Source organism: Ictalurus furcatus, chromosome 29 (genome assembly GCF_023375685.1).
Source record: "Ictalurus furcatus strain D&B chromosome 29, Billie_1.0, whole genome shotgun sequence".
In the NCBI taxonomy this organism is placed as follows: domain Eukaryota; kingdom Metazoa; phylum Chordata; class Actinopteri; order Siluriformes; family Ictaluridae; genus Ictalurus; species Ictalurus furcatus.
This window is the reverse complement of record NC_071283.1, coordinates 7,772,125-7,793,156: the sequence shown is the minus strand read 5'-3', so window position 1 is coordinate 7,793,156 and position 21,032 is coordinate 7,772,125. Positions and strand designations below refer to the sequence as shown.

General features: G+C 38.3%; 1 protein-coding gene across 1 annotated transcript in view; it reads left to right on the top strand.

The window, feature by feature from the left end:
* LOC128604158 (serine/threonine-protein kinase MARK1-like) overlaps positions 1–21,032 on the top strand; it is a 30,341-nt gene that overhangs the window by 7,918 nt on the left and 1,391 nt on the right. Inside the window, exon 2 of the mRNA XM_053619029.1 lies at positions 12,910–13,095. Within this exon, the coding sequence (XP_053475004.1) occupies positions 12,910–13,095 (186 nt within the window). The remainder of the gene's footprint in view (positions 1–12,909; positions 13,096–21,032) is intronic.

The window sequence follows — 21,032 nt, the reverse complement described above, 5'->3', positions numbered from 1 at the left end:
CCATGCTGTTGTCTCATGATTTGGATTTGTCTGCCTGCCTGTCTTTAATAAAAGCTCTTACCCGCACTTGCATCCGTCCTAACCCCCATTACGTGACACTTATTCTCATTCTTTTCACTCTTTAAAAGAATATCTGATGCAGTGAGGGGAAATAAGTATTCAGACACTTTTGATTTTGGTATTTAATATACTTTTTAGTGCAATTATCACCATCTTTTGGGTTTGTACTTATAAATGATGAACAAAAAAGTACGTATTTATAACCAAAAACCAAGATATGTTTCAGAAATAAAATTGATAGGGACACCACAAATGATCAAAATGAGTACTTTGTTGCAAAGCTGTTATGGCAATTACAACTTTGAGGCATCTGTGGTAAGAAGTAATTAGGTTTATGCAGCAATGTGGTTCAGTTTTTTTTCCCATTCCTCTTGGCAAACCATCTTCAATTCTCCAAGATTACGAGGATCCCTCTGATGGACTTGCAATTTTAAAATCCTCCATAAATATTGAATAGGTTGGCTAGGCCATGCAAGGTCCTCTTAAGTGATTTTGGCTGTATGTTTGGGGGTGTTGTCTTGTTGAAGTGACCATATTTTCACCATAGTCAGTTTCTTGGCTGATGAGGTTAAATTCTCCTCTAAAATGTCCTGGAACTAAACTCCATTCATGATTCCTTCGATGACGCAACCCTACATCATGATGCTTCCACCTCCATACTTCACTGTGGGTATGGTGTTGTTGGGATCATACTAGAGGTCGACCTATTGATTGGATTTTCCAGCATCGATAATCGATTGCCGGAACTATTGGTTATTTGCAAAAAAATCCACACTGTTTTCCCCAGTTGCGTGCATGCTGGGTGTGGCTGAGAGGGGTCTGCCTTCATTATACAGTACGAGAGCGGCCTCTAGAGGCGAAATAATCACTGACAAATTTTGTTGTGTTATTTGAAGTGAATTGTTGAATTTTTATTTGTTATTTGGAGTGTAACTTTTTAGTTCAGTTTGGATGTATACCTTTTATTTACTTTAATATTTATTAATAGGTAATACATATTAATATATTATATCTTTATTTCATTAAAAAAAATTACAGTACATTTTCACGGTACAGTCACTACTGTTTATTTTTGTAATAAATTTCAGCAATATTTTAGTTCAGCAGATATCGCCCAACCTAGTTATCGGTATCGGTAAAATCCATCGACCTCTAGATCATGCGTGCAATTTGTCTTTTTTCCAAACATGACAAGCTGATAATTTCCAAAGAGCTCTAAAAGTTCTATTTTTGTCTCCTCTGACCAGATTATATTGTTCAAAAAGAGCTCTGATTTGTCTAAATGCTTTTAGTCATGACTTTCTGTGCTTCTTTTTCTGTGTGAGATGTAGGAATGGAGATGATTGTGGTACAGTTCATTGCTTATTGTTTTTTTATTAATTGTTGTTCCTGCTGCTTTCAGGTTGTCCTGCAATCTTGTTGAGTGTCTGCTGACTTCTCTCTTAACTTCCTTATCAAAATCGAGATTTTTTTGCAGCATATATTCCTAGAACTTGATTTATTTTTATGTAACACACACACACAAACATACATATACATATATATATATATATATATATATATATATATATATATATATATATATATATATATACACACACACACACACACACACACACACACACACACACACCCTCGGTAAATATGAGCAAAGAAGTCCGTGAAAAATTCTCTATTGTTTAAAATAATTATAATAATTATTATTTATTATACATCTCTAACTATCTATGTATCTATCATTAGAGAAGGCTGCGAAAAATTGTCTTAATTGTTTAACCTTTTGATATTTTAGTGATAAAATTCACAAAACTAATCTTATATATATCAAACAATTGCAAACACAACACAGGTTTATCAAAAAAAAATCTTTGTTAAATATAGGTGTGCAACAATTATTGGCACTGCTATGAATTCATATGAGAAAAATATATTTGAAGTATATTTAAAAAATTTTAGGACACATGGGTGACTAGGAACAGGAAATTGTTCAACTAGGACTTCTTGTTTCACAGGGGTATACATATGAGGTAACACATAGGCCAGATTCCTTTAGTCATTCATAACAATGGGTAAGAGCAAGGAATATAGCTGTAATGTTTTTGAGCTTCACAAAATGAGTAGTGGCTATAAGAAAATAACAAGCATTGAAAATGCCCATTTCCACCATCAGGGCAATAATTAAGAAGTTCCAGTCAACTGGAAATGTTATGAACCAACCTGGAATTGGACGCGTGTCTATATTGTCTCAATGCACTGTGAACAAAACAGCAGAAAAAAGAAATTCAGAAGTAAGTTGACGTTTAGAGAGGCTCTGAACAGTATCAGAACAATCTCACCTCTTTGAGCTTTACTGACTGCTTTTTGCAGTTTTCAATAATTGCAGGACATAAAGGTGTATACATATATTGCCCTCCGAAGTTAAAAAAAAAAATGGAAAAGAAGTAAAGATAGCTCAGGTGTGGACTATTTATAAATCTATTAACTAGACCAATTGGCAATTAATTGACAAAATTTGACCATGGTTCAAGTTATGAACTGTGTACTGTCTTTATTTTTTCTTGTTTAATACACTTCAGTACAGTTCAGAAAAGCTACACTACAAGCTCCAACTAATTTTCACGTTTTAACCAAATTCCAAATCAAATTACAACAAAAACAAATGTGAGTGAGAAGTGAGAAGATGGTCGTGCAAAACCTTTGGAGAGCATGAACCATCTTCATTCCTCCAGCAGCAGAAAACGTAAGCTGTAAAGGCACTAATGACACCGATAGCCATATGTACAAGATCAATGCATCAGTGCTTAAGTACATACGTAGCCATAACATTAAAACCACTAACAGGTGACATGAATAACATTGATTATCTCGTTACAGTGGAACCTGTCAAGGCGTGGGATATATTAGGCAGCACGTGAACGGTCAGATCTCGAAACTGATGTGTTAGCAGCAGGAGAAATGGGCGAGCGTTAGGATCTGAGCGACTTTGATAATGGCCAAATGTGATTGCTAGACGACTGGGTCAGAACGGCAGGTCGTGTGGGGTGTTCTCACTATGCAGTGGTTAGTACCTACCAAAAGTGGTCCAAGGAAGGACAAACAGTGAACCAGTGACAGGGTCATGGGTGCTCAAAGCTAATTCATGTGTGTGGGGCATGAAGGCTAGTCCATCTGGTCCAGTCACACACAAGAGCTACTGTAGTACAAATTGTTGAAAAAGTTGGCTATGACCGTAAGATGTCAGGACACACAGTGCACATCAGTTGTCAGAGAGCGCCCATGCTGACCCCTGTCCACATCTGAAAGCACCTACAATGGGCACGTGAGCATCAGAACTGGACCATAAAGGATTTCCTGCCAATGTCTTGGTGACAAATACCACAGCACACTTACAGAGGTCTTGTGGAGTCCATACCTCGACAATTCAGAACTGTTTTGGAGGCACAAAGGGACATACACAATATTAAGCAGTGTTTATGATCACTGTTTATCCACATCAGGATATCAGAAACAGAACATCTCTCCAACAATATATTGTTTATTCCACCACTGTCTTTTACTTATCTCTTAAGAGTCTTCCAACACTGGCATCATTTTTGCCCCTTTTAACATCTCAGTGATTTGTTGATTGTTAAATGTAAATGTTGTGCCCCGACACCAAAAAGAACACAAAATTACAGGTGGTTTTAGTTGTTTAACTGGAGCTCCTGTGGTTTTAGCAGATTGTTGTGGCTAGTCAGCTCTGCATGTCCACTCTCAAGGAAGCTATTCCACCAGGAGATCATAGACATATTCGTTCATGAGTCATCCAACTAGAAGTGCTGCTGGCTCTTCAGCATAGTAGCGACATCACTGATGAGCTCAGTGGCTCTGGGCATACAGGTGATATTTTTTTTTTTCCGGGGGGGATTTGTGTAGCCAAAAAATGCTAATGCTGCCAAAAATGAATGCAACCTAGTAGGGGCCACTTAGCATGGTGTGAATGAGATCATGCCATCTGGTCACTGTTAGCTTTCCTTCGCTGTTGTGATGGTCATGGCATTTATTTATTTTCTGCACTTTCAGAGTCTTAGACCAGTGCAGTGGTTAAAGACGATTGAGGCAGAAGAAAACTTGCAGATGAATGCATAGAAAGCTTGAAAAAGACATTGCTGAGAGGAAAATATGGTTTAGAAGTATACAGAGAAGTGGGTCATGTAGAGCTTTCCACTATGTGAGTGCATAACATCCCAATCAATAGGACATGAGAAGTAGAACAGGACAACCATGCGGCCTGATTTCAATCAAAGTTTCACTCATTATTCCTGTCAAAGTAAACCATGAAGTAAACAGATTCAAGTCTGTGTGGATTTAAAGAATGTTAGGCTATTTAATCCAAAAAATTTATAACTGACAGAACTTTGTCACATGTCTTTGGTAAGCAATGGCAGTAATTCGTCCGCTGGTTAATCAGCTTTCTAAAGCCCTAATTGGATTGGATTAATTTATCAGGGGGACATTGATAATAAATTTGTACATGTCTCCTCAGTGATAAAACTCGTGAGTTTCTTGTGGACTATATTTTCTACAAACCCAGATGTTTGTGTCATGTGGTCACATCTCCATTCACAGCATGACGTCCAAGCAGTTGAAGAGTCACTGGAGTAGAGGACACCCTGGCTCTTATTACAGTTTGGGCAGAATCAAAGTTCCAGCAGCAATTAGAAAATACAATAAATTAATAATAACAAAGTATACAAAAAGCATCCATTTTTTTTGTTTGTTTTACAACTCACAAAATGTTTCATATCTGGGAGAGAGTCACGGATGCATGCGCTACACGATTAAAGTAAGTAGGAAAGTAACAACAGTCGGGCATCTATTTTTCCCAACGCAAGGTGACACCTGCATAGAAAATCAAGGACATGTGCATCTAAATAGGGCTAAAATGATCAGACTGCTGCTTAGTTTGGCAAAAATAGGAGGTAGTTTAATTTTCTCAGAGGAGGACAGACAAAAACACCAACATGGCTGATCTGGATGGAAATAAAATAACAGAGGAGTACCTGTAAATTAAGAAATTATCCCAGGGCCCCATGTAAAGGTAATTCTGGCTGGTGAAGGAATGATATACAGTATACCCGATACAACATTAGTGAGAACAGGTACTTACTTAACCTGTGGTATAAGAGAAATAAAACACTTCAGGTGTGCTGTTATAAGAAAATAATCAACTTCAGAATGGTAACAGTAAATTTGTTGGCTGTCAGGCAGAAAATTTCGCTGAGGTAAGGGTTTCAGTGCTGAATGCAGTCTAATTGCACCTGAAAACAGCTGCAAACAGCTTAGCTATCATCTGGCCCTGAGAGATTTAATCAGATCTTTAGTGACTCACTGGAGGACAAACTGGAATCTACAGTGCATCCGGAAAGTATTCACAGCGTTTCACTTTTTCCACATTTTGTTATGTTACAGCCTTATTCCAAAATGGATTCCTAAATTATTTTTTTTCCTCAAAATTCTACAACAATACCTCATAATGACAACGTGAAAGAAGTTTGTTTGAAATCTTTGCAAATTTATTAAAATAAAAAACAAAAAAAGCACATGTACATAAGTATTCACACCCTTTGCCATGACACTCAAAATTGAGCTCAGGTGCATCCTGTTTCCACTGATCATCCTTGAGATGTTTCTACAACTTGATTGGAGTCCACCTGTGGTAAATTCAGTTGATTGGACATGATTTGGAAAGGCACACACCTGTCTATATAAGGTCCCACAGTTAACAATGCATGTCACAGCACATACTAAGCCATGAAGTCCAAGGAATTGTCTGGAGACCTCTGAGACAGGATTGTATCGAGGCACAGATCTGGGGAAGGATACAGAAACATTTCTGCAGCATTGAAGGTCCCAATGAGCACAGTGGCCTCCATCATCCATAAATGGAAGAGGTTTGGAACCACCAGGACTCTTCCTAGAGCTGGCCACCCGGCCAAACTGAGCGATCGGGGGAGAAGCGCCCTAGTCAGGGAGGTGACCAAAAACCCAATGGTCACCCTGACAGAGCTCCAGCATGTCTCTGTGGAGAGAGGAGAAGCTTCCAGAAGAACAACCATCTCTGCAGAACTCCATCAATCAGGCCTGTATGGTAGAGTGGCCAGACGGAAGCCACTCCTCAATAAAAGGCAAATGACAGCCTGCCTGGAGTTTGCCAAAAGGCACCTGAAGGACTCTCAGACCAAGAAGAAGACAAAGATTGAACTCTTTGGCCTGAATGGTAAGCGTCATGTCTGGAGGAAAACAGGCACCACTCATCACATGGCCAATACCATCCCTACAGTGAAGCATGATGGTGGCAGCATCATGCTGTGGGGACGTTTTTTTTTTTTTTGGGAGTAATCAGGATCAAGGAAAAGATGAATGCAGCAATGTACAGAGACATCCTTGATGAAAACCTGCTCCAGAGCGCTCTGAACCTCAGAATGGGACGAAGGTTCATCTTCCAACAGGACAACGACCCTAAGCAGACAGCCAAGATAACAAAGGAGTGGCTACAGGACAACTCTGTGAATGTCCTTGAGTGGCCCAGCCAGAGCCCAGACTTGAACCCGATTGAACATCTCTGGAGAGATCTGAAAATGGCTGTGCACCAACGCTCCCCATCCAACCTGATGGAGCTTGAGAGGTCCTGCAAAGAAGAATGGGAGAAACTGCCCAAAAATAGGTGTGCCAAGCTTGTAGCATCATACTCAAAAAGACTTGAGGCTGTAATTGGTGCCAAAGGTGCTTCAACAAAGTACTGAGCAAAGGCTGTGAATACTTATGCACATGTGCTTTTTTGTTTTTTATTTTTAATAAATTTGCAAAGATTTCAAACAAACTTATTTCACGTTGTCATTATGGGGTATTGTTTGTAGAATTTTGAGGGAAATAATGAATTTAATCCATTTTGGAATAAGGCTGTAACATAACAAAATGTGGAAAAAGTGAAGCGCTGAGAATACATTCCGGATGCACTGTAACTCAATAACAATAAAGTGTGTTAAATACTAACGAGGTGCAATATCCCTTCTGCACTACACAGGCCTGAATCCCCTCTAACCAATCAATAATAAGCCAGGAGAGTGTGTAGAATAAAATCAACACATATACCCAGCCAGTCATCAGAACCTCAGAAAGTAATAAGAGACTGCTGGACCTACATATCAAAGCAAAACAATATTAAGAAATAAAAGGGGAAAAAAAAAAAAGTTATTGTTGGTCGAAGTTGGAATCCCAAGTGACATTATCAGCCAAAGGGAGGAATAAGAGAAGAAGGAGAAATACCATGAACTAAAAGAGTGCTGGAGAAAATGAAGGTTAACACCAAGGCACCCGGGGCTGTATCACCTGTGTAGACGTGGAAGAGAGAACGTAAAAAAATCTGAGGAACAGTAAAAGTACTGAACCACCCCCTCAGTCTCTGAACCTGGTATGTTATATGAATGTCTGTTCTACACATAGCAAAAGCCCCAGTGTTGCATTAACAGTCTAAAGTGGTTATATCTCTCCAATTGGACAGCCCTGTTGAATTCTTGATTTTGATTGGACAGAATCAAGATTGCTTTAATAGCATCTCTGATGGTAGTCTTGGCTGTAATTCAAATGGTTTATATTAAGGTGCACATTCCAATTCTCAGGAAATTGTATAAGGCTAATAATAAACAGATTAAAAGATATGCTGTTATTTAACAAAGGAAAAAAACATTAATATGGTGAAGCTTTCTGTAAGGAGATGTTTATTTAATATTTATGGGAGTCTCCAGTGTTACTCGTTTGTAACACAGGAAAGCCTTTAGGACTATGGATTTCTCAGTAATGTGACAGGCTGGGTGTTTTTTTTCTTGTTAAGTTAAAGAGAGGCTGGTGAGAGAACGACTATTCCAAATTTTAACTGTAACTATACAAGGTAAAAAACAAACAAACATCATTCACAAATTAGAATTGCAGTTGTTGGCAAATCATTGTGATACAGGAGGAATAAAACATGGTATTATAGGAAAGACATGTTAATATAGAAAAATGATCAACTTTACTGTAGCTCCTCTTTGTATCAGAACACACCACACCACCACGTTGTGAATTACTTTCCTATAACAGCACACACCCCTAGTGTTTTATTCTTTACTTATAATAAGTAGTAGCAGAAATTCTTTATAAAAATCATTATTGATGATGGAAGTTTCTCAGTACAGTGTCTGTAATGTTTCCTCTACAATAAAACTCTCATCCAGGCAGTTAAATGAACATAATGAGGCACAAACGAGGTTTAAGCATGTTTCCTTCCATGCAAACCCAGATATCTGCGTGACACCCGGTGAACACATTGTAATATATATTTGTTTATAGAAAGCAACGATTATTTTGTGGCATAGGCAAATATAAAGCAGCAGTGTATCTAAAAAATATATACACAGGTGCATTTCAAAAAATTTGAATATCGTGGAAAAGTTCATTTTTTCCCTGTAATTCAATTCAAAAATTGGAACGTTCATATAATCTAGATTCATTACACATAAAGTGAAATATTTCAAGTCTTTTTTTTTTTTTAATATCAATGTTTATGGCTTACAGCTCATGGAAATCAAAAATCCAGTGTCTCAAAATATTAGAATATAGAATTTATAATACAGAAATGTCGACCTTCTGAAAAGTATGTTAATTTATCCACTCAGTACTTGCTCTGGGCTCCTTTTTTTTTTTACGAATTACTGCATCGATGTGGTGTGGCATGGAGGCAATCAGCCTGTGGCACTGCTGAGGTGTTCTGGAAGCCCAGGTTGCTTTGATAGCGGTCTTCAGCTCGTCTGTATTGCTGGAGCTGGTGTCTCTCATAGATTCTCTATGGGGTTCAGGTCAAGCGAGTTGGCTGGCCAATCAAGCACAGTAATACTATGGTCAGCAGACCAGTTACTAGTAGTTTTGGCACTGTGGGCAGGTGCCAAGTCCTGCTGGAAAAGGAAATCAGCATCTCCATAAAGCTTGTCAGCAGATGGAAGGATGAAGTGCTCTAAAATCTCCTGGTAGACGCTGCTGTGACTCTCGACTTGAGAAAACACAGTGGACCAACACCAGCAGATGACGTGGCACCTCAAATCATCTCTGACTGTGGAAACGTCACACTGGACTTCAAGCAACGTGGATTCTTTGCTTCTCCAATCTTCCTCCAGACTCTGGTACCTTGATTTCCAAGTGAAATGCAGCATTTATTTTCATCTTCCCCATGATTGTGGTTCTGTACTGAACCAGACTGAGAGATTAAAGACTCAGGAAAGCTTTACAGATGTTTTGAGTTAATTCACTGAATAGAGTCTTCTCAGGTCGACATTTCTGTATTATAAATTCTTTATTCTAATATTTTGAGATACTGGATTTTTGATTTCCATGAGCTGTAAGTCATAATCATCAAGATTTTTTTTTTAAAAAAGGCTTGAAATATTTCACTTATGTGTAATGAATCTGGAATATATGAAAGTTCCACTTTATGAATTGAATAACGGGAAAAAACTTTTCCACGATATTCAAATTTTTTGAGATGCATCTGTATACACACTAACACACTGAAATATCTAATGACTGATATTAACTCGGACAATCAGCATCAGAATATTAACATTAGACATCGACTATGCTGATTTACAGAGTCTACCCTAAATTAAATCCAGTCTCTCTCTCTCTCTGTCTCTGTCTGTCTGTCTCTCTCTCTTTGTCTCTCTCTCTCTCTCTCTCTCTGTCTGTCTCTAGCTCTGTCTGTCTGTCTCTCTCCCTCTCTCTCTGTTGTCAGGGGTCATTAATGCTCCCAAAGGAAGCCGTGGATTCTCACATTTCACTGTCATCACAGACAGCCTGTGTCTTTCTTGCCTCTCTGTCTCTCTTTAGCACACACACACGGCATGCATGTCTAACATACACACACATGTCTACAACACACACATACCTGATCAGTGAAGTGTGTATGACTGCAGCAATACATACCATAATGTTATTAATCACAATACTGTTCATTTTCTACATTTAGATTGTGATTGGTCTTTTATTTATTGAGAACCTGGCCAGTGTTTTAGTATTTTGAGAGCGTCATGGAAGACACAATATGTTGTTTAACTTCTTCTTTATCTTGATTCATTTGTTGTAGTTGCCTAATTTATTGTAATATATTTATTTACCGTAATGAAAACAGCTATTACTAAGAAACGTATCTTTAAAGATGTTTATTTTTTACAATACAGTGATACTGTCATAAACCTGTTATAACATGCCGAACTTTGCACTTCATTAATGCGCAGTGTAGCATTACAGCGTAACAGGAGTGTGATGGCGGCCGAGTAACCCGAACCAGATTTTGTTCTCAACGCCAAAGACAGATAGCGCCAGCTGCCCAGGCATTCCTGGTGGCACCGGAGCATCTTATTCGCCTTCCATTCTTGTTCCACCACTAGTTTTCTATAGTTTGTCAGGCTTGTATGATCTAACTTTGGGGGAAAAAATAACCCAGGAGGGGATTTGATTTAAATTGGCTCTCTATATCTGTCTAAAATAAATAAAAGTGCATCAACTTGAATGAAAACACACAGCAGGGCTACATCAGGTCCAATATATAATGCCACATAAATAACCACATATAATTCACCACATACTGTATAATTCATGAGCAGTCCAGCCTGAACATATCTAATGGCCAAAAGTATGTGGACACCTGACCATTTACACCCACATGTGCATGCTGAACATCCCGTTCCATAAAATGGGAATTAACATGGCATTGGTCTACCCAGCTATAATAACCTCCACTCTTCTAGGAAGGATTTCCACCAGATTTTAGAGCATGGTGGTGGGGATTTGCCCATTCAGCCACAATGAGTTCATGCACTGATGTCGGGTGAGGAGGCCTGGGGTGCAGTCACTGTTCCAGTTCTCGCCAAAGGTGTTTAGAGGGGTTGAGGTCAGAGCTCTGTGCAGGACACTCGAGTTCTTCTACTCCAACTTGGGCAAACAAAGATCCTATAATAACTGTGTGCCTCCAACATTGGAACCACACATGGGTGTGATGGTCAGGTTTCTACATACTTTTGGCCATGTAGTGTATCATGGCTATTTGGTATATAATGCTATAATTAATTAATAAAACATGATTGCACGCCCCTTTAAAGGAAAATAATCAATGACAGGGTGTGGCGGGCCGTTACCACCCAGAGGTTACTGTCCTACAACAGCATACTGAATTGTTTTATGCCTCCTATACCAAAGGAATTTGCTACTGATTCATATTGTGGAAATCAGCATTCTATTAATTATGTAATATCTAATGCAATTCACGTGCATTTTTTGGAGAAATGTATTTTTTTTTTTTTAAGATAGGGTGGTCTTCTGTTACATTTTGTTTATAATATTAAACCTCTGTTCATAGCAATTTTATTAAACCTCTGTTTGTAGACTTACTTAGTTTTATACAGACATGCCCACTGTTTTGTGTTGTTTTTAGTCATCATTTTTAGTCATTAAAATTTTGTTCAAAATATTCTAAGAATCGAATTTAATTGAAATGTATCGTGTATCATGTGGGATGTCCATGAAACATGTCCGTGAGTAATTCCCTCACTTCCTCTTGGAAATCACAAAAATACTCTGCTCTCATGGATATCAAACACTTGCAATAAGACAAAAAATGCAGCTTGATCCTGAGAAAGCACAAAACAAAAAGTTCTCTATCTCTCTCTTGAAAACATTCCATTGGCAGAAAACTTAAACCTCCATTTTTATCTCTGACTATTACAAAGTGCTGACACTGGAGATTCCTTCCAAAATGCTAAATAAATCTCTACACGTCAGTACTTTTTAAAATCTGATTGTTTTTAGGTTTAGATTATGTAGCTTGTCCACCACATTGTGTAACTTGTTATTATAGAGGCACTATATATTAATATAGTTATATATTAATACTAATTATTAATTATATATTAATAATTAGTATTTAATACTAATGTATTAAAATGAGTGCATAAATATTAACCTGTGATTTGCAGCTAAACATACAGTCAGAGCTGCCGTTATTGAAAATGAATCCACACCTTCTGCCCAATCAGAATCGAGAGCAGTTATGAAGTAGTCACGAGGTAGTTACGCTGCCCTGCGATGCAGCATGAGCAGCAGGCTGTGCTGTTTTTATCACGCTGTATAGTTCCTGATCATCAGTGCAGGTGGTAACGTTGTGCAGAGGTTAGGGTTGAATCCATATTTTTGAAATTCATTTCATATTCATTGTGGTACTCGGATAAAATAGTTGGTTCCCAAATCAGTCTTTAAAAATTCGGATCAGTGCACTTCTACTGTCTATACTTCCTCTATTTACTTCATTTACTGCCCAGATATGCCAGGTGTCTCTCCCTGTAGTGTTTTAAATTTGGGCAAGCCAGCACTTGAGCTCTCAGGCGGCCATTATCAGAGATTATTGGAGCCACAGAGCACTTAGTAGCCTTGGCTGCAGTGTACAGGCTCTCAGATTCAGCTTACACACTGTCTCTTTGTGATGCAGTCTAACTCATTTGCGCAGTTGTATCGAATAGCACTGCATATTTCTGTCAGGATGGACAACATAAATTGTTATGAGAGAGTCTTTTTAGATTTGAATGCATTCCTAATGTACATTTCTGTCATAAAGCTTTAGTTCCAGAAGAGACATTAAGCCATACTACATGGCACAAGTAATATTATTAATTTGGAGACTTACTGTGCAATTACAGTTATCCAGACTGAGAAGCTTGCACAGCACGTTAGAAGTGAGTATGTATAACGATGCTGATGGTGCTAACCAAACTGCTTTCTATGCAGCACACATCCCTGGATGGCTTTTCTACCAAATTGGCGAGCCGCCAGAACCTGCCTCGCTGCAGGAACTCACTGAGCTCCAGTGTGGACGAGCATCCGCATATCGGCAACTACCGCCTACACAAGACCATCGGCAAGGGGAACTTCGCCAAGGTCAAACTGGCACGGCATGTGCTCACTGGACGAGAGGTGAGTGTCATGAGAGAGTGGTGCTTACAAGTTATGTTCATGGTGTCAAAGCATTGTCAGATTTTTGTTGTCTGTCCACCTGATTTTTGCAACACAAAAGTAAGTAGCAGCTCGTATTCCCTATTTTTGTGAATATCAATTCCGCGCTTGCTTGTAAATGTAGTAAACTAACAGTGAGCTAGTGCTGTTATACTGTAATAATGCTATTATTAATTTTAGTAGTAGTACTAGTAGTAAAAAATGTCCATTAACTGCAATAACTCACAGTTCCTTTATAGGTTTTTCTGCTTTAACTCAAGTAGAAATATACATAGAAAACCTCTACTTTTATTCAGGTGCAAGATTTTTAGCGTTTTGTTATTTGCTAATTCTGAACTATAGTGTAGCTGTTTGACTCTGCAAGCCACTGTTATACAGTCCCTCCAGGATTTCACAATTTTACGATAGCAGAATTTAACACAAAATCAAGCAAACTCCACAATATTCGGAGGAGCTTGCAAGTTTTCAAAATTACCACAGATTTTCTGCAGATTTGGGCCAAGACGCATCATGTTACACCATCACAACATGCATTCAGCCAAAGCCCAGCCTAAAAGGTCCAAATTTACCAACAAACATCACTGCGAAAGACCATGCAAAACAATTTTGTGCACTTGCATTTTCGCCAATTCAAGTAGTTTACCACAAAAAAGCACAACAGACTCTGCAAGTTCATCACAAAATTAGAAAAATTCCCGCAACAAAATCAAGCGTTTTATTCCACATCAATCACAAAAAAACCCTCAACAAAATCTGGTTATATACAGACATCTCTAATGTTAGCTTGCTAGCTAGCTAGTCTCACGGTTATGTCAGAGAACGAACAAACTCCTGAAATAACTTGATCCTTAATCGGCAAATCTCAGCAACATTTAACTTCGTTCACATGCAGTTTAACTTACATTTATGTGTTGATATCCTCTTGACATTGCCTTGTGGAGAAAGGCTTCAAGGGACTTGGTCACAATTTGTAACCGACGAAGCTTCATGAAGCTCGGGGAACATGGCAGGGGACAGCCTGGATAGGGTACCAACCCATTGCAAACACAACACATGTCTTTGGACTGGGGGAGGAAACTAGAGTGCCTAGAATAAACCCCTGAAACACAGGGAGAATATGAAAACAGAGGCAGAGGAGGGATTCGAACCTCCAACCCCAGAGGTGCAAGGCAAACATGCTAACCACTAAACCACAAGCACTGCTTCAATGTATTCACTCAAGTTATAGTAGAACCGTATAAACTCTTAAACATAATTAAAGTATGAAAGAAAGTGTACAAGAAAGAAGTCTGTCTCTGATCACACACCGATTTTATTTACTGATTGTAAATTAAGCCCCTTTCACAAAAAGCAGGAAGACATTAGCTAAGGCTAATTAGGGTTAGGGTTTTATTCCTGGATTGAACTGGCTTGATAAATACAATGTGCATATACAGTGGTGCTGTATAATATTATACTGTATTAATTTGTGAAACATTTAGAATTTTCTATATATCTGCATAAATATAACATAAACATCATCAGATTTTCATTTATATATTGAAGAAAATGATCCAATATTTCATATTTGTAAGTGGCAAAAGTATCTGAACCTTTGCTTTGAGTATCTGGTGTGAGCCCCTTGTGCAGCAGTAACTGCAAATAAAAGTTTCTGGTAATTGTTGATCAGTTCTGCACACCGGCTTGGAGGAATTTTAGCCCGTTCCTCACTACAGAACAGCTTCAACTCTGGGATGTTGGTGGTTGTTCCTTACATGAACTGCTTGCTTCAGGTCCCTCCACAATATTTCTATTGGATTAAGGTCAGGACTTTGAATGAATGAGTCTTTATTGGTCACATACACTACAGCGAAATTATTTTCTTCGCGTACCCCAGCATGTCAGGAAGCTGGGGTCAGCCATGATACAGTGCCCCTGGAGCAGAGAGGGTTAGGGGCCTTGCTCAAGGGCCCAAAAGTGGCAGTTTGGCAGTGCTGGGGCTTGAACCCCCGACCTTCCGATCAATAACCCAGAGCCTTAACCACCAAGCCACCACTGCTTGGTGACATAAACATCATTAGATGATTCAGATTTTAAGATATGTAAGTGGCAAAAGTATCTGAACAGGACTTTGACTTGGCCATTCCAAAACATTAACTTTATTCTTATTTAACCATTCTTTGGTAGAACAACTTGTGTACTTAGGTTTGTTGTCTTACTGCATGACCCATTTTCTCTAACCCTAACCCTAGATTCAGTTCATGAACAGATGTCCTGACATTTTCCTTTCCTATAATTTGCTGGTATAATTCAGAATTCATTGTTCCATCAGTGATGGCGAGTTATCCTGGTCCAGATGCAGCAAAACAGGCCCAAACCATGATACTACCACCACCATGTTTCACAGATGAGATAAGGTTCTTATGCTGGAATGCAGTGTTTTCCTTTCTCCAAACATAACCCTTCTCATTTAAACCAAAAAGTTATATTTTGGTCTCATCTATACACAAATCATTTTTCCAATAGCCTTCTGGCTTGTCCATGTGATCTTTAGCAAACTGCAGAAGGACAGCAATGTTATTTTTTTACAGAGTAGTGACTCTCTCCTTGCAACCCTGCCATACACACCATTGTTATTCAGTGTTTTCCTGATAGTGGACTCATGAACATTAACTTTAGCCAATGTGAAAGAGACCTTTAGTTGCTTAGAAGTTACCCTGGGTTCCTTTGTGACCTCACAGACTATTACAAGTCTTGCCCTTGGAGTGATTTGTTAGTCTCCACTCCTGGGGAGGGTAACTGGTCTTGAATTTCCTCCATTTCTAGACAGTCTGTCTGACTGGATTGGTGGAGTCCAAACTCTTTAGAGATGGTTTTGTGATCTTTTCCAGCTTGATGAGCATCAACAGCTCTTTTTCTCAAAAAAAAGGTCCTCAACCATGATACACTTCCACGAACATGTGTTGTGACGATCAGGCTCTGATAGATCCCTGATCTTTAAATAAAACAGGGCACTCACTCACACCTGATTGTAATCCCATTGATTGAAATCTGAACCTGACTCTAATTTCACCTTCAGATTAACTACTAATCCTAGAGGTTCACATGCATTTGCCACTCACAGATATGTAATATTGGATAATTTTCCTTAATAAATAAATGTCTAAGTATAATATTTTTGTTTTGTTTCTTTAATTGGGTTCTCTTTATCTGCTTTTAGTATTTGTGTGAAAATCTGATGATGTTTTAGGTCATATTTATGCAGATATATCGAAAATTCTAAAGGGTTCACAAACTTACAGTGATGGTTATTAGGGCTTCTTGTTTCTGTCACGTCTGTTAAAGTTAGGTTCATTAGGAATCTAGAGCATGTCCTTGAAGCTTTGTGATGTTAAAAAGTCACCTCATGACTTACCAAGTACATCATTATAGAGAAATGTAGTAATGTAGTATTTGCAAAAGGTGGTGGGAAAAAATCCAGGGAATACTTAAAAACCACACTTGTACTTGTTACTTCCCACCACTGTTGTAAACAATGGCTTTTAATGCCTTTAAGGTGTGGGAGGCCTTTTACTTACATCAGTATGCACTAGCATGAGTTTACTGGACTGTTCATGATGTTTATCTCTTTTTGACCTCTCACACGCCCCTAAGATTCATGAATGAATGGGGACGCGTAAATAAAGTGTAATGCCAGGAGCACACACTGCAGAATTTTAAGGTCCACTTATTGCTTTTCGTGGTTCTTAGTAGCTTAGTCAGTTCTAAGGGAATAAGCTGACCTTGTTTATTACTGCCACAGAGTACCAACATTTCAAAATTAGAGACGCATGAAGTCTCTACTTCTAAATATTTTAAAACTGAAAGTCCACAGAGAGGAGATTGTGGTTGATTAATGAGAATGTGTGTGTGTAATATATATATATATATATATATATATATATATATATATATATATATATATATATATATATATATATATATATGTGTGTGTGTATATATATATATATATATATATATATATATATATATATATATATATATATATATATATATATATACACACACACACACACACACACACGCATGTATATATACACACACTGTACTGTGCAAGTTTTAGGCACCCTATTTTTTTAGTATGAAATTTGTTACAGATTTTTATTTCATGTCTTCTGCATTATCGAGTCAGTACAAAAACACTTTAGATTTCTGAACATTAGTTTTCTAGCACAAAATGAAATGTTACAGAAAAATGTTTCTATATCATTAAAGAGAGCAGCATATTATGTACAGTAAGAGACACTTTTCAGACAAAAAAAAACACAATGAAGGCTGCAAAAAATTTTTTTCATTTTGCTGCAAAAATAAGAAGCAAGTGTGATAGTCGAAGTCTCCAGAAGAACCGTGTCTGGTTCTGTAAAATGCTCAATAAAACTTACAGCTCATTTCCTTATAAAACTGCACTAATTCTACCTGAGACTACTAATACATTTTTAAAACAAATGGTCATCACACCAAATATTCATTTATTTCTGTTTACTGCTCTTAATAGTATTTTTTTTTAAATGTAGAAACATTTAATTTCATTGTTTGAAGGCATCTTTGCTCTACAGCATTTCTTTGCATGTGCTTAAGACTATTGCACAGTACTGTCTGTGTGTGTGTGTGTGTGTGTGTGTGTATATATATATATATATATATATATATATATATATATGTGTGTGTGTGTGTGTGTGTGTGTGTGTGTGTGTGTGTGTATATATATATATATATATATATATATATATATATATATATATATTTAATAATGTGCAACATATTAGTTCCTGTTCCATTATTTATTGTTAAGTCATACTGCACTTTTCTCTAGAAGTCTCAGCACACCCGCACCGTGTGTCCCTGCCTCCATGAATAATGCACCACAACGCACATGTTGCCCTTCTGTCCAGTGAAGGTTAAATTATTTACTGCAAAACATATGAACTCAAATGGACACAGACATACGACTGCACCAGATCAGATTACACACTGAAACCATGAAAGCAAGCTAAACATTAATTAAAATGTGTGCATTATAAGAAAATAAAAATCCCTTATCAAAAAGGGTTTTTTTTTTTTTTTTGTGGAACCCTCAGAAATGTAACTGAAGACCTAATGCCCAGTATGGAAGGATGTGTGGCATCAGGGACTCCATGAAATACAAGGAGATTTTAAATGAAAATCTGGCTGCCTCTGCCAGGAAGTTACAACTGGGTCACGGTTGGATCTTCCTGCAGGGCAGTGATCCAAATCAGGTTTTCAAATACACACAAAGATGGTTTAATGAGCTGCTTGCACTCAGGGCTATGTCGCATTTCCATTTTTAAAAGGTTCATTTCTAGACTTTATATCATTCAGTACTGTTTGTCCTTCGTAACTCTATCGAAATTAATGTTTGCTGTAATGTATTTAAGTCAGAATATTTTCAAAGACAAATTAAGAAATATCATGAGCATTTCTACGTACTTCTCTGCACAGCTTTAATCTTCCACTGCTTCCCAGCTCAGGGTGATCTCAGGAGACAAAAGCAAACCTATGTCACGTTACTGTCACCATTTCCACCAATACAGAGGTCTGTATCCACCAATACAGGCAGTTCACACCAGATTAGTTTGCATGGGAGAGACCTTTTACATGCTAATAACATATCTAATATGTGTTGCTAATATTGACCTTTATAGCATGTGGGTTGTTATGGGAAAAAAAGACAGCCTGACCTAATAAATTGTCACACATAATAATTTAAAGTGTTTACCTAGAAGCTAATGTCATGGGTGGTATCCAGTTTCGACTGAACACATCCCGTTAGCATTAGCACAAGCTACTTTGCAGTGAATTGTCTGTGGTAAAGTTAGCTTGGGTGTTCTTGTTAATAGACATGTTCTTACGTTCATAGTAGTGTATTTAAGACCAGTTCTTACAGTATGTATCTGACGAATGTCTTTGGAGCTCCCGACTGTAAAATACTGCAATTACCAGTGCAGTAAATGAAACTGCAGTAGAGGAGCTGTGGTAAATATCATGCGGAAGTCGTTTTGCAAGTATATGAGAACCACAGAATCAAGCTCCAGTCCTCTGATCTAAACTCCATTGAAAATTTGAACCAAAGAGGAGCGTCCACAAGAGAGGACCTCAGACCGTAAGAGGTTATATTTTGAGGTGGTCTCAGATTCCGTTCTCTGTATTCTCCTATCACATCAAGTATTTTAGGAGAAAACTGTGGCATTATGGTCGAATAATTTTGGAGTTGACCGTATTATAGTCTGGGGAGGAAGCAGAGGCTTACCCATGCTCCTTTAGGTCCAGGGCACTGATTTGTGAGCAGTGAGAGAGGTTGTGATCAAGAGTGGAGTGTGGACATTACTGTAATGAGCTCAGCTTGTTATGAACTGCAGAGAGTATGCGTGCGCCGTCTGCTCACCTACCCACCCGAGAGGAGCTGAAAATAGAAGCCACCTGCGCACATCATGTCTCTCTCTCCTTTACTTTGTCTTTCTTTCACACACAGCCTCTCATTCTTTCTCTTTCTGTCTCTCTGTCTTCCGACACCCACATAGACAGAGTTGCTATTGAACAACTCATGACCAACCTGGCATCATTTCTCTATCTCCATATACCATATTGGACAAACATTCACTTGCAGTAAAACTAATGAAATTATTGACAGTAATGGCCAATGCTGGAGGCGCACTGATGTCCCAGATGTGAATACTGTCTACAGTAAAGCTTGGTTCTTCAATGAGTAGCTGGAATGCACAGTATTTATCACCATATGCAAGTAGAAGCATTTAAGGCCACTTCGGAGTGTACAGCTAAGAGCAAAACTTCTTTTTCCCAACCTTTGCCTTATTTAAAAACATTTCAAATCATTCATTTAGTTTTCTTGATGGAATGATCTGTGATGTTCCTCGATGACAAGAGTTAAGATAATATAACACTTTAATCCCTGTTGCCCGTATACTGGTTGACTTTACTTGGACCACTTTTGGTAGGTACTAACCACTGCATATCGGGAACACCCCACAAAACCATCACACCCGGTGGCTGTGGCTCAGGTGGTAGAGCGGGTTGTCCACTTACCTTAGGTTTGCAAAATGATTACACTAGTAATCACCTGTTTGCTATTTTTTAAATATTATTTTCCTCAAGTGGATCTCTGGACCGTTGCCAGGCTTGAAAACAATGTTCTCAAATGGCCAGCAAAAAATGACCTTAAACCAGATGCAGCACGGAAAGTGTTCATGGTAAATGGTCTGCACTTATATAGCACTTTTTTAACTTAGTGGTTCCAAAGTGCTTTAAACTTGTTCTCATTCACCCATTCACACACACACACACACACACACACCAATGGTAGCAGAGCTGCCATGAAAGGCTCTAACTTGCCATCGGGAGCAACTTGGTGTTCAGTGTCTTGCCCAAGGACACTTCGGTATGTGGAGTCACGTGGGCCGGGAATCTAACCGCCAACCCTATGATAAGTGGACAACCTGCTCTACTACCTGAACCACAGCCGCCCCTAGGGTAGTTCATAGGGACGAATGCACAGAATGGTATGAAAAAGTGTAACTGAGACTGATTTCTTTCTAGCCCATGATTATTTATTGTGTTTGGTATTCAGAGGAAACACATCGTGAACCCAGATTCAAAATCATGAATTCAGCTGCAGTCCCCTCCAAAACTATTGGAACGTCAAGGCCAATTCATTTGCTTTGTTTTTTGCTGTACAAATTATTTGTTTTGCTTCACACTGGAATATGAAAGACGGGCTAGCTGTTGAAGTTATTTGTCCACCCCTGCATAAGATTTGACAGTGCCCTCCACTAATATTGGCATCCTTGGTAAATATGAGCAAAGAAGGCTGTGAAAAATTGTCT